Here is a 15,956-nt window from a genome sequence, read left to right as displayed (position 1 = left end):
CGTCTTAAAAGTGTCTACACTCCTTCTCCCCCCCCCTTTCTCCTCCCCTTCTCCTCCCCCTCTCTCGCCCTCTCTCGTCCTCCCACACCCTCCCCTTCTGCGCTCTCTAAAGGACTTATCTTACACTGTACAGCCGTCTTTCCTTCCTCTTCATCGCGGGTGTGAATTTCAGACAGCGTTTCCCCGCTTTCCCTGGCCTTCACGGTGTGTGTGTGTGTGTGTGCGCGCGTGTGTGTGTGTGTGGTCGATCGATCGATCCACCTCACGGTTTCATCGTGCACTGTCGATCCAGCTCGAGTTTTTCCCGGCGAGTGCCCTCGCGTTTGGAGGTCGAACACACTCTTCTAAACTCGCGAATTAGGTCGCCGCAGTGGGACAGCCCCTTCAGGACAGGGTTTTGGTTGCTGTCCATTTGGACTGCAGTAAGCTATTTGACAAGGTGCTGCATTGTAAGCTGCTCTGAAAGTTTAAAGCACATGGGATTCCAAGTGAGCTGCCTGATTAGATGCAAAATTAGCTCAGTTATAACAAGTCATCTCTGACCATTGGAGCACCTGATTGTGAATTGACCTGATTGTGTTTCAATGCACTATGTTTTGCACATAATATTATGACCATATGTCTTATATCTGTACTCATATGACCATGTGTCTACTGATGGAAGTTTGGATCTAAATGGCAGATTTCATAATACTTGAGATGAGCAATATTCCATTGCTTTCCAAATCACTGTCCTGGGATTTAGTGTGGTTGGGAGTTGCAGGGCAATACAAATCTCCTCAATGAGTGCCTTTAAACATAATGGGACTCCCTGACGTTTGGTGCTGCTAACGCCAAGACTCTGTGGGGAACGACCACAGTCTATGGTACTTCCGCTACTGGACATTGGGGAGCAAGGTCTGATGGAGGCACCCCTCAAACAAGGGAAGGGATATCGCCCCAGGAGGCTACATGAGTGGTAGGGACTTTGTTTAAGGATGACATGAACATTACCGAATATAACACTAATTAATGTATAAACTCTGAGAATGTCATAAGGGTTTTTGCACTGTTCTTGTTTAGTATATAAGTTTATTTTGGGGGGAAAAATGTGGTTTTCCATGAATGAGAGACACTTGATGTAAAATGCTCTTGCTTTCTTTCATGTTGTTTTGCACCTTCGCTTCTTAACTCCCTTTGATAGTTTTTTATAAATTGGGCCATAATTACAATAGCCAATAGACAACAGGTGCAGGAGAAGGCCAATCGGCCCCTTGAGCCAGCACCACCATTCACCGTGATCATGGCTGATCATCCACAATCAATACTCCGTTCCTGCCTTCTCCCCACATACATTGACTCTGCTAAGTTTAAGAGCTCTATCTAACTATCTCTTGATAGCATCCAGAAAATTGGCCTCCGCTGCCTTCTGAGGCAGAGAATTCCACAGATTCACAACTCTTTGGGTGAAAAGGTTTTTCCTTGTCTCCGTACTAAATGGTCTACCACTTATTCTTAAACTGTGGCCTCTGGTTCTGGACTCCCCCAACATCGGGAACATGTTTCCTGCCTCTGGCATGTCCAATCCCTTAATAATCTTATATGCTTCAATATGATATCCTCTCATCCTTATAAATTCCAGTGTATACAAGCCCAGTCACTCCATTCTTTCAACATATGACAATCCCGTCATCCCGGGAATTAACCTCGTGAATCTACGCTGCGCTCCCTCACTAACAAGAATGTTTTTCCTCAAATTTGGAGACCAAAACTGCACACAATACTCCAGGTGTGGTCTCACTTGGGCCCTGTACAACTGTAGAAAGACCTCTTTGCTCCTTTTCTCAACTCCTCTTGTTATGAAGGCCTACATGCCATTAGCTTTCTTCACTGCCTGCTGTACCTGCAAGCTTACTTACCAATCCTGGTAAGTTCTTGAATGGCTTTGAGTCATTTGTGGATTTTTAAAATACCTTTTTTCTCAAGTTCCTCTCCACTATATCACACAGCCTCATATTTGGCCTTATTTTTTCTTTCCTCCCTGTGGTATCATTTTGGTAATTTGCCACCATGCATTATTTTTTTCTTTTAACATGACCACATGGAGTAATTTGATGTTACTCCAGCTTTTTTGTATCACATGAGATAATTCTTTGATTGCACTGGCTATTGACAGTTTTTTATTCAAAATTAATACATTAAGCATTGTTGGGGTAAATCAAACCAGCCTTAAGCCTTTCAAGATTATGTTAAAATCTTTGCTAGGATTCATTTAGATATTGCTTAAACCTTCAGCAGAATGTTTTTTTTATTGAGACAATCGAATTATTATTTTGATGGGTTCAGCCATCAAAATTCATAACATGTGCGACCTTCCTTGAGTTAGATAGTATTTGTCTTGCTAACATTCAATGGATGGATACCGACTCTACAGATATGTTTTCGCCAGGTTAGGCTGTGCTGGTAATCTTGAAATAACAAATGCAACGCGTTTCGCAGTGGGGACCAGAGCGGGTGCTAAAATCCTTGTGTTTTTTGTTGTTGTTTTGGCTTGTAAACAGTTAAATCTTCCATATGATCAGCAAAGAATTTGAGTGGGAAGTGGAAATTATGTTATCGCTGAATAGTAAATGAGTTTGCTGGATAGATGTATTTCCTCTGCTAATATTAACAACGGTAGACAAATATGCTGGAGAAACTCAGCGGGTGAGGCAGCATCTGTGGAGCGAAGGAAATAGGCAACGTTTCGACCCAAAACGTTGCCTATTTCCTTCGCTCCATAGATGCTGCCTCATGCGCTGAGTTTCTCCAGCATATTTGTCTAACTTCGATTTTCCAGCATCTGCAGTTCCTTCTTAAACACTAATCCTAACAACGTTGCGGCAACACGTTCGCACAATATTTATACGAGTGTAAAGATTGAAGGTGTACCTTGGGTCGCTGCGAAAAATGTATTTGAGAGAGAAGGCTAGCTAGTTCCTGCTGAATTCCATTCACAGTACGTTCCCATTCTGCAGTTCTATGCTTTCGCCAGATTGCTTTTTGAAGCTAGTCTGCAATTTGTTTTGTTTTAAAACTTTCGCTTCATAGTTAGAACAACGCGCGTACATTCCTCAATCAATTACGCGCTAGCTACAACACTCGACAACCCGCGCGTTTTTAGGTTGAATACCTGTGATTGTTGGGGGGTTCACAAGATCGACCTTGAGCTGTCGAGACACGGCATCATCTCTCCATTATCAAGCCTGGCCCGTTGTTGAGATCTTGAGGCCAATTCGCGATTATCTTCTCGTCGAGTAAGTGATACCGCTGGCTATGAAATTGGATATAGTGTGGTTACACCGAAGGCACAGTGTAACTGGGAGAGTGTGGACAAGTATATCAGACCAAGCCCACTCTCTTTTTCGTTCAGAGCGATTGTATCCATCAGAGAGATTTCGCCTTCGTCAAGTGATCATTCTGCTTGCAATGAGGTTGCTTGAGTGGTACTCGTTACCGGAAAGCCTATCAAGCCTCGGGAAATGAAGAAGACGAGGCGGCTTTGAAAGGCGGACCTCGCATTTACTTTCCCACAGGAATAAAGAAATTAAGGATGGCTCAAACATCCGAAGGAAACTATATGCGACCTTAATAGAAGTATTCAAGTCGCTACGTTTAAACACGGTCAGTGAAATTGAAGTTAAGGTCACAGTGGTAATGCGATATCATTTTAATGGAAACTGGGATCGTGCAGGCAATTTTAGGAAACAAGCGTATAGTTTTGGATAGAAAATTTAAGTTCTAGTTATGTAGCTGTTCGAAAGGAAGACAATTTGGAATTGCAGTATTTTTCCGGCCAGACCAGAACCCGTAGCCCGTGTCCCTTAGTGTAAAACCGGCGTTGCAGCGAGTCCTTTATTTCACCCATTAACGATAACATTTTCATAACATTTGTTTAAGAAGGAACTGCAGATGCTGGAAAATCCCAGGTACTTTTTCATAACACATTTCGAAGTTGCAAGGAGGAACTTTTGACCAGTTTCCCATAAATCCAGAGCGGATAAAGTATACAATAACACCGAGCTTTTCTTAAAGCTTTCCTCTATCGTTAATAAACAACGATTAAAACAACCCAGAGGCAGTCACCTGGTTGAATAAGAAATGTTGTTTACCTGCGTTACTGACGATGGCGAGGAAGCGCCGCATCATTCTGGCGTAAAAGGTTATTTAAAAAAACACGTTTTGTTTAAATTCCCAACTACTTTTTTTTCCAACGTATTTTCATTTTATTTCCAAAATGCACGTAGTTCGTTGGATCGGCAGATGAGCGCCCGGGAAAGCTCAATTTGAAAGCACCAGTCTGCTCCCAAAACCCAAACATTTTGAACTGCCTTATCGAATCTTAACCTCGTTGTCATCGTTCGGTCGCCCGCAACCCTAAGCATCACCCCTTTGCTCCTCATATACGAAACGGTTCACTTAAAACATGCACATAGTTTTCCTAAGATGAACATTACTGTTATACTAGGGAGGGCAGACTAGGTGAGGGTGGAGGTGGGAAATGTTGTTTTTTTTAATCTATTGATATTGATTTATCTTAAATGTGTGGGAAGGAACTGCAGATGCTGCTTTACACCGAAGATAGACACAAAATACTGGAGTAACTTAGCGGGACAGGCAGCATCTCTGGAGAGAAGGAATAGGTCTGGGAAAGGAATAGGAAAGTCAAGCCAAGTCAAGTTTTATTTGTCAATTGCACATAAAGTGCAGTGAAATGAATTTGCCAGCAGCGGTACAATAAAAAAAAGAACACACAAAAATACAATAACAATTTACACAAACATCCACCGCGGCATTCATCACTGTGATGGAAGGCACAAAAACTGGCCAGTCCTTCTCCATTCCCCCCCGTGGTCGGGACCTCAACCCTCCGCAGTCCAGATGTTCAGACAAGGTAAGTCCAGATAAGGTAGACAAAAGTGCTGGAGAAACTCAGCGGCTGCAGCAGCATCTATGGAACGAAGGAAACAGGCAACGTAGTCTATTTCCTTCGCTCCATAGATGCTGCTGCACCCGCTGAGTTTCTCCATCACTTTTGTCTACCTTCGATTTTCCAGCATCTGCGGTTCCTTCTTAAACACTAAGTCCAGAGTTAGTGGACTCTGGACTTAGTCCTGAATCGGTGCCTCCCCACCAGAGACCGCGGCTTCAAGTTGGCGTAGGAACATGGAAGGACTGATTTATCATAAATTTAACACTGAGAATGAGAGGGGAAGGGTGAATATCTGAATGTGTAGGAAGGGACTGCAGATGCTGGTTTAAAATGAAGATAGACACAAAATGCTGGAGTAACTCAGCGGGACAGGCAGCATCTCTGGAGAGAAGGAAAGCGTGACGTTTTGAGTCGAGACGCTTCTTCAGACGTAACCGTGACCGGAATGCTCGGGGTCACGGTTTGGGGAGGTCTTCCCTCGGGACCGCCCTGTCTGTACACAACCCACCTCCCCTCCCGTGTGTAGTGCAGCGCGTCCCCGCCGCTCCCAAACGAACAAATGAGAAGCGAATGTAGACAAAAAATGCTGGAGAAACTCAGCGGGTCAGGCAGCATCTATGGAGCGAAGGAAATAGGTGACGTTTCGGGTCGAGTCCCTTCTTCAGACTGATGTGGGGTGGGGTGGGGTGGGGTGCGGGAAGAAGGGTCTCGAAACGCATCTCGCCGCTTTGCTCTTAAGACACTTTGCTTGGCTTTGAATCTCCCCGCAGTATTCTAGTAAGGATGTATAGGCAAGGTTGCGCCGTGTGTTGGAAGGAACTGCAGATGCTGGTTTAACCCGAAGATAGACACAAAAAAACTGGAGCAGTTCATCGGGTCAAGCAGCATCTCTGGAGAAAATGTATAGGTGACGTTTCGGCTCGAGAGTTTCGGGTCTGAAGAAGGGTCTCCCGACCCGAAACGTCACCTATTCATTCTCTCCAAAGATGCTGCCTGTCCCGCTGGGTTACACCAGCATTTTGTGTCTACCTTCGGTTTAAACCAGCATCTGCAGTATAGTTGCTCCTTCCTACATACTTGGCGTTTCTGAGACTAATGCGTTTGAGGAGGGGGGAGGGGGGATGGGTGAGGGCGGAGAATCATTCCCTAGTCTTAGGTATTGTAAAGATTTTGCATATCTTCCATTCCTTATCGGGGTAGTTTCAAAAGACAAAGTTTTAAAAGATGAAGCGATATAGTTAGCGTTATGCGGCCACGCGGCTCATCACCAAATAAATACAACACGTGTACCCAGCGGGCTAGGCATCGTCTCTGGAGAAAAGGAATGGGAATAGGAAAGGAACAATTTATCTTAAATGTAACACCGTGAATGAGATGGGAAGGGTTAATACCTGGATGCGCGGGTCGCGGTGGTGAACCCTTTTCTCCAGAGATGTTGCCTGACCCGCTGGATTACACCAGCCTTTTGTGTCTATCTTCGGTGTCAACCAGCACCTGCAGTTCTTCCCTACACAATAACACGCGTGTTGGCTATCCACCCACAATTTAATGCAAGAACATTTAACTGATAGTTGAATCGTCAAATCAAAACCAAGTACAGAATTCAAAGCGACCCATACTTTGTTGTAGGTTGGAACTGCAGATGCTGGTTTAAAGCGAAGATAGATACAAAATGCTGGAGTAACTCAGCGGGACAGGCAGCATCTCCGGAGAGAAGGAATAGGTGACGTTTCGGGTCGAGAGCCTTCTTCAGACTCAAGTGAGGGTCGCAAAAAAACAATACCTGAAATCTGGTCAATTTACCAATCAGGGCTCAACACGGTGAATTAATTTGTAATTCGATTAAAATAGGACTGACTGGCCAGTGTTTTAACTCCCCCCCCCCCCCCCCCCCCCCCCCACCCTCCCACCCAATACTTCACCCGCGGCAGCAGGAGAGCCGGCCCCAACCCCTGCAGAGTCCTCTCAAGCCTCAACAGCTTCTCCTGAAGTGGACGCCAGGCTGAAGTCTCAGTCCATGTTCTGCTGCGGAGCTGTAATGCCATGTGCCCATAAGTGCATGGAAAATTGGCACATTTGCCCAAACGTATATTTGCTGGGACAGACAGACAGACAGACAGACAGACAGACAGACAGACAGACAGACAGACAGACAGACAGACAGACAGACAGACAGACAGACACAGACACAGACAGACACACACACACACACACACACACACACACACACACACACACACACACACACACACACACACACACACACACACACACACACACACACACACACACACAATCACGCTAACGTCCTATCCGGTACAAAACGTGGCACGACATTGTAGTAAAGGTTAAGGACCGGTGCTCTCTATTCTGCCTTCAAGCACAAAAGCGTTGGAAATTTAATTTGAATGTATATGAATTCGACCAGGAAACAGAGCTCATCCTTCTTTGGAAGCAAGGATTATTGTTCCAAACTAACTCGATGTTTTTCCCCACAAGGAGTGGGATTATAATTAGTAAAAACTTTTTTTGCAAATTTGCAGTAAAAGTTGGTATTTTAAGAATCAAAAGATTTAAAATATAAACCGGATAGAAATAAAAACGTTTAAATCATGCAACCGGGATAATAGTCTCATTCTAACGTGGCAATGAATTGATGTTTTAAATAATGCAACGAACTATTCAAGGACTGTGGAACGAACTGGCGTAACTAAATCCAAGAAAATAAATATTAGTCGGGGAAAATCACCTAGACTTGTCACCCACATAGTTAGTGGGAAAAATTATTAGAAGCAGTGGGATATATTGTTAAATGCCAATTGTACTGCTTTGATCATGAAACTGCGCGGTGCCATCAATGCGTTGAATATATCTCTACCGTAGAATTTAATTTGAGAGCATTTGCGTTGCATTGCAATCACCCCGAGCAGAGATCCACACCAATAACCGTGAAGCGTAATAACCTGCATTTGGGCCATTTGTTTATTTGCAAGTATTATTAGTTTTGTGTAAGTTCGATGACTTAAAAAAAAAGGTGGCAGAGTAATTTAGGGACAAATAATAAAGAATATCGATTCGTTTCATTAGCTGTTGATTTTTTCAGTGGTGAAAGACTTCCCACCACAGCCACATCACCGCCCCCCCACCCCACCCTTCCCTTCCTCCACACCCCAAGCCCCCTTTAATACCTATTAGCCATCCGCTTAGTGAACAACCCCGAACTCGCCCAGCTTCAGAGTTCCAGGCTGAATGCAATGAAAGAGCCGACAGAAGGCTGAGAGAACCACAGGTCAACAACAAGAGATGTTATTATTGAGCCCTTGTTGAATCTAAAGAGACAGCACTCGTTTCTCGAGTTATATTCAGTCCCCTGTGGAAATTGGAATTTACACTCCCCACCACGAGATGGGTTACAGTATTAATACATGCACATTAAGACCCAGCGCCGGTGCTCGCAATTAATTTTGCAGGATAACTGTTGGTTCCCCAGTTAAATGACGGTTCCTGTACACCTACAGCTATGTGTTACATCGGAATACAATCTCATTGAATGTAGGGATAATGACAACATTTTTTTAATTTAGTTCTATAGAGTCAATATTGCAACATGTTTCTGACTATGCTGTTAGCGATTTCTCTTCAGATCTTTTACAATTTATACAGTAAAGTTAATGATTTCATTATCATGATTTGTCTTTTACCAACGATGCATACGATATTTTAAACGGATAAACCCCTATTATAATAAATAATAAAACAAAATTATTTGACATTTTCCATTGAAATTACAAAGTCATTACATCGCGGTGTGAATATTGATAATGTAGCTTTTACATCAGTTGGGTTTTTTTTTAAAGCTCTCCGAATTATAAATAACAAATTATTCAAACAAGACCGTCGTTTTTTTCGAAACACCTTGAAATGACACAAACAATATCAGCGCTTTAAACATTGTTAGTCGTGGGGTCTTTTAGGATAGTTTTACGAAAATTGGCATTCCAGTGTCAGATGCATGATTCAAAATAGTAAATAAAAGGCCCATGGAAATCGCATTAGAACTGGTTGGCAGTAAATCCAAAACGGCGATAGTGTTATGATCTATAGTAGCTAAACATACATTATCTATTTATGTTTAGTCATTGATATCTTGATCATATATCAAGGTGTATATTGAAGAAATATATACCTTCGCCTATATTTTCTCGAAGATAGACACAGAATGCTGGGGTAACAGCGCGGGACAGGTAGCATCTCTGGTGAGAAGGAATAGGTGACGTTTCAGACTGAGAGTCAGGAGAAAGGGAAAGAAGAGATATAGACGGCGATATAGAGAGATCGAGCACAAATGAATGAAAAGTATGCAAAAAGTAACGATGCCCACAATGATCCATTGTTGGCTGTGTGCTGGGTGATAACGAGTTGTATAGACAGTGTATAGACACAACATGACGACAATCAAACTAGTGCGACGACTAGGGTGGGGGAGGGACGGAGAGAGAGGATGCAAGAGTTACTTGAAATGAGAGAAATTCATACCGCTGGGTTGTGAGCTGCCCTAGCGAAATATGAAGTGCTGTTCCTCCAGTTTGCGTTTGGCCAGTTGCCTCCTAAACATTTAGCTTTTTACTGGTATCAACCAAGATTCCGGATGGTAATGTAACAGTTAAAGAGGGTGGTTAGTCACATAAGCCTGGCGACCAACTCGAGACAAGCACGAACTTCCTATCCACGTTATTGCAGATAAAAACTCCCCGCCAAGTGTATGTGCATATTCTGTTTACGGTCAAGCCGACAGTGTGGGAAAATTAATGCAAAATATCCTTTTTGTTTCATACCATTTAATCCTGGTCTCCCCTCACCCCGCCAGAATACACACTAACATTATCACTTTTAAATTGCTTACTGTATGCTATAACACACCTATCATAAATTACAGCTCAATTTGCTATCAATAAAAACCGAATGAAATCGCCCTCAAGCACATCCATTAAATTTATTTGTTATTTATACGTGAAAGAGTTAACGCTGAATATTTAAAAAAAAAACATACACCAGACTTCTTTATGTTAAATTCGCGAAACTCCAAGTGTCACCGGCATTAAAACACAGAGGGGTCGATATTCAGTCCTGAAACTACTACTTTGAACGGACTGCAAACTCCGGAGGTTGATTTACAAGAATGAATAGTTAAATTCGCCATATATTCTCAAATACATTAGTAGAGTCAGTGTTCTGGTAGCGGCGGCCTGGTGCGTGGCTGCTCTGATCGTTCTACCTGCAACCTCGCTGCTTCTCCGAAGCCGATTCACCCGAAAATTTAACAAGGTTTCACAGTCCCCTTCAACAATCTGTGATTGCAAGTTGTCTGAGCAATCCGAGAGATCACAGATAGTGTTTGAAATTATCTGGCTTTTTGTTTTACAGCGATTGTTTTTCCTGTGTTGTCCTCAGACCACTTGTCCTCCGGGTTTTTTTATTTCAGCCCAGAATCAGGTCCGCACATCCGGGAATAAAAGTTAGGAGGACTTGCGGCAAAGTTTGCCAGTTCAAACATTATAAGCAATGTCTCACCTGTCTCCAGCCTGTTTTGTACCCGGTGGTGGTGGTGGGGGTTTACCAGGTTCTGCCGTAGAGCAGGTTAGGATTCACCATACTCCCCGTGTAGTCCGCAGTAGCCGAGTCCATCTGAGACATGTTGGTCACCGAACTGTGGAGGGACGTCGAGTTTGGCGACACCTGGCCTAAGTCTTGAGGTTGAGCGAGTGAATTCACTTGTTGGCTCTGCTGCTGTGATATGGCGGTGCTGGCGACGGGGTGGATCCCGTTAGCGCCTTGTTGCTGCTGTAGGTTGCTTGCTTGGTTGGCGGCCGGGGTACCCGAGCCGTTCTGACACGGTTTACCGTCTTTAACCAGGACCGGCACGGCCACTCTCCTGGGAGACTGTTGCTGTTGGCACAGGTTGTTTTCCTGCTGCATCTGTTGCGTCGCCTTGTCTTTGGCCTGGCGCTTCATCTTGTAGCGATGGTTCTGAAACCAGATCTTTACTTGTGTCGGCGTCAGGTGGATCATGCTGGCGAGATGTTCCCTTTCTGGAGCGGACAGATACTTCTGCTGCTTGAAGCGCCGTTCCAACTCGTAGACCTGAGCCTGGGAGAACAGGACCCTTCTTTTCCTCCTGGGTGTAGCGTGCAAAGGTGCCATCGGTTTGGTGGCGTCTCCCATTCCAGTCAGAGCCCCCATTCCCGCCATGTTCATTCCAGAGGAGGTCCCCATGAAACGGGATACTAGACAAACGTTTATAATGAAAATGTTCTGGTTATAAAATGCAGGAATTTTAAAAAGCGATCAATAAGTTACACAGCACTGCTGCGGAGCAATGCGGGGAGATATGATTCATACACTATTTATTTATATAACATTTCTTTACAACTCAAATTACAAAGGGCAGAACGGTAAATATTGAGCAACAACCAACCGACTCGAGTGGCAGAATTTTAGATGGAATATAACACTTCAGAATTAACAAAGATGGTATGATTCTGATAATTAGACAAAGAACAACAAATCTAATCTTGTCCATTATACCATCATCCTCTACTGACTTTGCCCAGGTTTGGCCAAATTACGGCCATAAAGCCTTTCTAGGCATTTCTCAAAAGACCCGTTTGATTGTGGTTTGGTAACTAAGACTGGATATTTGATAGCAGTATAGGCTTATATCTTACGCGAAAGTTAACTGGCCACAATGGACGCCTTGCACTGAAGCGCCACCAATGTATACATTTTTTCTTATTGATTCTCCATGTTTAACTAAAATACTTTGAAAACTCTGCCACGGAATTAAGATTTAAAAAATCGTCGCTACATTCACACAAGAACTTCGCTTGGAGACAATCTTACTTGTTGAGTATCTGGGGTCGGGGTTTGAGCCGTACCAGCCGGTGGCCGCGGCGCTATTCCTCATGGTATCTTGGTAAGACGGGAGATCCCCCATGTTGCCAATACTCCCGTTACAGTAGCCTCCCATGGCACCGTGAGAGAACTGGGACACGCCGTGCGGCATGTGATAGGTGGTCGCCACCGTGGCGTTGTGACCCATACTGTGCTGTTGCATCGCAGCCTGAGAGACCTGCGGCTGGCGGTAACCTCCCAGAGGAGGTGCCATGTTGCCAGTGCCGTCCATGGCACCAAACTTCTTGTAGGTCTCCTCGATCGGGCTCAGGATGTCTGTCACTGAAAAAGGCGTTGTGTGCTTTGGGCTCAACGACATGATTGAGCAAGCGGGCAGTGCAGGTAAAATTGTCGAGAGGATCAACTGTGTGCGCTCTCCCTCTCTCGCTCCTCTTGTGGCTGATGATGTAAGAGGGGGTTTGGAGTCCGCCTGAGATGCGATTGATCGGTTTGGAAGAGGCAAGCCTCGATTCTGTCCTCTTATCTTTGATTTACTTTAGCCAGGCGCCAGGTTTACGACAGAGCCCCGGGGGAGGAGCGTCGCTCCAAACGAGCAAACAATAGCGTTTGACATCTTCACCAAGATAATTAGGGTAAATATAGATAGGTCCATATCAAGATAAACGCGATGCCAACAAAAAAAAAACTTGATTAAATACTTTCTGAGCTCTTCTTGGCTCTAATGCAAGACTTGTTGATAGAAATCAGATTTACCCAATCATGACATTTCTCTGAGCAACATGAACTTGCGAACTTTCACAAGCAATAATTGAGTTTTACTCATTAATACCTATCCAATTTTCTTGGGGAGGGAGGGTACCACGGGAGTGTGTTGTTCCCCATCAGTTCTTCTCCTGGCCTGCACTCACAGGCTGAATGCTGAATGCTGCCTAAAGGAGCTCTTCGCTCCACGAAAGAAAAGGCGCCAGGGCGCACAGTCAAAGCGAGAGAGAGTGGAGGTTGTTCTCTTTTGTACAACAACCTAATTTATGCAACTTAAGCATTTTGTTGCGGCAAAGGGGGGGCACTTAAAAACCAGCGTACGTAGATCCGATGCGTCGAAAGAATGGTTCGAAAATTCAGACCATGAAGTTGTAAGTATTTTTGTGACTGTTTTATTGTGTTCAACCCACCTCCCTACACATTGGGAATAATGGCCGAGAAACTATCCTACTCCCCTCGTCGTTTTTGTTGTGTGTTTAACACCTGTGACAATATGGTATCCGTGTTGAATCATTCTTTCGACCTAACGAACCAAATTGAGGATTGATTGGGAAGCGAAAAGAAAGAGCGAGCCTCCTTCCAAATCACCGGCCGATTAAATCCAAATCAATGTTAAGGTGATGCCGCGTCTCCCCATTTTAATTTGATTGGGACAAAGTGAGAGAAACACTACAGTGTAATGTCAGCTGCAAATCCTTAGAATCTAATTAGGAAATTCCAACTGAAAAATATACATTGTTTTGGTTTGCCTAAGACGTGCTTTTTTTTTGTTTCCAAATACTCTACTCGCTCGGGTGGCATGTAAGATATATTTGATCGCTATTCCCTATGTTCCAAAGCACGTAAGAAATCGTAAGCTGAAGGAAGGAAGGTCAGACGTGAGCCTCTCTACAAAGGGAAAATTCGGGGTTGATAATTGAAGCATATTTTACTGAGCTTTAATAGATAGAAGATTTAACAACGCAGTATTAAAATGAAAGAAACTCCCAAGCTGATTGTCGCATTGTTGCCTCTCAACGAAGGCCACGAGGTCCGATGTAAAGTGCAGACACATTAAAGTCTTCTTGTAAAATACAGTTACATTGCAAAATGCGAGTCTTTTTGCATAAAGCAGTTATTTTGCAATGCACAAAGTATCGTGTAACATAAATCATTTTGCCACCACAGATTTAACACTGGCCCTTCTGTAAATCTTTGTAATGCAATTTTGTACTCTTGAAGATTCCAAGTAAAGCAAAACAAGGAATTATGATAAAGCTTTCCAGTTTTACTAGTCACTCGTGTAAAATATCACAACTACTTGGCCGCCTGTTTTTATTTTGCGAACTGAGGTATCAACAATGACACCCCTTGATTTCCTGCTTTCCTTAGAGCCTGTTTTGACAATTTTCGGATTCATATTTATTGAAAACGCTCCAGGGTCCTTCTTTCCACCATCTTTCTTTCTTTCAAAACATTTATTTTTAAAGTTCAGACATTTAAACGCCGCTCAGAACAAAAAAACAAACAATCGCGTTTCTCCATCAATCTACTGTTTTGGAAGTGTGGCTTGCTAAATAATTCTCGAGCACTAACTAGTTCATACATTCGCCGCAGCAGATCATTATTTTTACTATCCTTTCCTGGATTAGTGTTTAATAAATATACTCTTCTCCACTCAGAGACTCTTTCTGCTTTATTAGCCATGTTGCAGGGTGAAGTACTTTTACTTTTGGTTAGGTACTGTGTGATCCTTCACCCACCAGACTATGGGTTTAGATGAGGAGACCGTTCAGACTCAATGACTTTGCTGCCACTCGAGAGGTTAGGAAAAAGGAGACATTGTCAATAAAAGTTGCCACTAATCCTGGAACTATGCACCTCGAGTTTAATGCAAGCGGTGCCGACCAGACTAGTGCATATGGGACTGTTCTCAAACAGAGCCAAGCTTTACCGGTCGAAGAGAGGAGCTGAGGGCGGAAAAAAAAACCCTAACTCAGCGGGCCTCACATACAGCAATTGGAACTTGCGGTGTGGTAAGCATATCATGTTTCCACGGTGAATGGGAGTTTGTGAAAAATGAGTGGACATCTAGCTAATAATCCCCAACTGGTTGGTATGATCGAGATTGTGTATAGGGCGACCATGGTCTGTCTTTGCGTCGAATTGTCAGGGATATTGCCCGTGGTAAGTTCTAGATATTATTTGACAGTCCCATTCTCTAAACGTACCCAGTTTTCCAGGTAGGTGATCTCCCAAAACAAATAGACATAACAAAAGCGTTCCATTGCCAATGTAGGCAGCACCGCTCGATAGTTTAAAACAAACGTTATTCATACTCATTGGGTAGTTTTGATACCAATGTGTACAGTGAAACCGCAAGACTCGAGGACAATCACTGAAAATCACTAACAAAGCTGGAATTTGTAAGATTTTTTCAAAGGACGAGAAATAAGTGACTGAACGGCAAGGCCAATTGTTGAAATTACAGTCAATTCTCCAAATCAAACCCCAAGCTAAACGGCACTGAATTTTTAGAAAATGATTGGGTTTTTTAAATTCCATTAATTTGGGATTTCATTTTGGAACAGCCAAATAAATATTTACCCTTACAGAGGTTTAAATAATAACAGTGCTCTTGTTTTAAACCACTTCCGGACAAACGATCAGAATTTTGAGTTTCGTTGTTTTTGATACATAATTCGGGCTGAAACATACACCGGCGTTTCTGTTTCATGTGTGAAAGAAGAATCGCCGTTGCAATATAACGTCGGCGGATGTTATAACATGGGCAATATATAAATGATACTATCAACTTCTAGCAAGTAGTCAGTCTCCTTCACTCTGGGGATTGCGCCGCTACTCAGTGGAAACGGGGTTATAGGAAAAGCGGATAAAGAGTAACTCTATGAAATACTAAACTGTTCTTATAAATAATCGATGTTCAGCATACAGGTATCTCCAGACGTCACTGTTGTGTTGAGCGTTTTCTTAACAAATAAGGATCACTTTAAACTTTTGGAATGAAAATGTGTTATGGGGTTAATGAAATAATTTGTCATTTAATTTTTAAACTGAATGTACGGTGGCTGAATTATTTGTTTTTACACATCTATATGTGGGGCAATGGGCAAAACTAGACCGTGTGGAATAATGGATGAACATTTGAAAAATAAACTATGGAGTAATCCGGAGAATAAATGGCCGTACAGATTAGTTTAGACTAATGAGTAACCTGTCTCAGTCAGTGGGAGCGTAGAGCTCGTTTAAATCTGCTGTTTCTCTAGCACTGAATCTCCCTCGCATTCATAAAGTACGAGGTTGGGATAATGCTCTTTAGACAATTTCTCCA

The 15,956-nt window shown here is 43.2% G+C and overlaps 1 protein-coding gene across 1 annotated transcript; it reads right to left on the bottom strand.

Moving 5' to 3' along the window:
* Nucleotides 1-9,236: 9,236 nt before the first annotated feature.
* On the bottom strand, nucleotides 9,237-14,808 carry LOC129699313 (homeobox protein Nkx-2.4-like). The gene is made up of 2 exons (XM_055638977.1): nucleotides 11,852-14,808; nucleotides 9,237-11,235 (listed from the first exon to the last, which is right to left on the bottom strand). Exons 1-2 carry the CDS (start codon nucleotides 12,219-12,221, stop codon nucleotides 10,565-10,567), a joined length of 1,041 nt encoding a protein of 346 aa, XP_055494952.1. The 5' UTR covers nucleotides 12,222-14,808; the 3' UTR covers nucleotides 9,237-10,564.
* Between the last annotated feature and the right edge of the window lie 1,148 nt (nucleotides 14,809-15,956).

Source organism: Leucoraja erinacea, chromosome 8 (assembly GCF_028641065.1).
Source record: "Leucoraja erinacea ecotype New England chromosome 8, Leri_hhj_1, whole genome shotgun sequence".
NCBI lineage: Eukaryota > Metazoa > Chordata > Chondrichthyes > Rajiformes > Rajidae > Leucoraja > Leucoraja erinaceus.
Note: the sequence above shows the minus strand (reverse complement) of the source record. Positions and strands in the feature narration are given on the sequence as shown.

Coding starts and splice junctions, on each gene's coding strand:
- LOC129699313 (XM_055638977.1), bottom strand. CDS start 12,221: ATGTCGTTGAGCCCAAAGCACACAACGCCTTTTTCAGTGACAGACATC. Junction 11,236..11,851: donor CGACCCCAGATACTCAACAA/GTAAGATTGTCT, acceptor ACGTTTGTCTAG/TATCCCGTTTCATGGGGACC.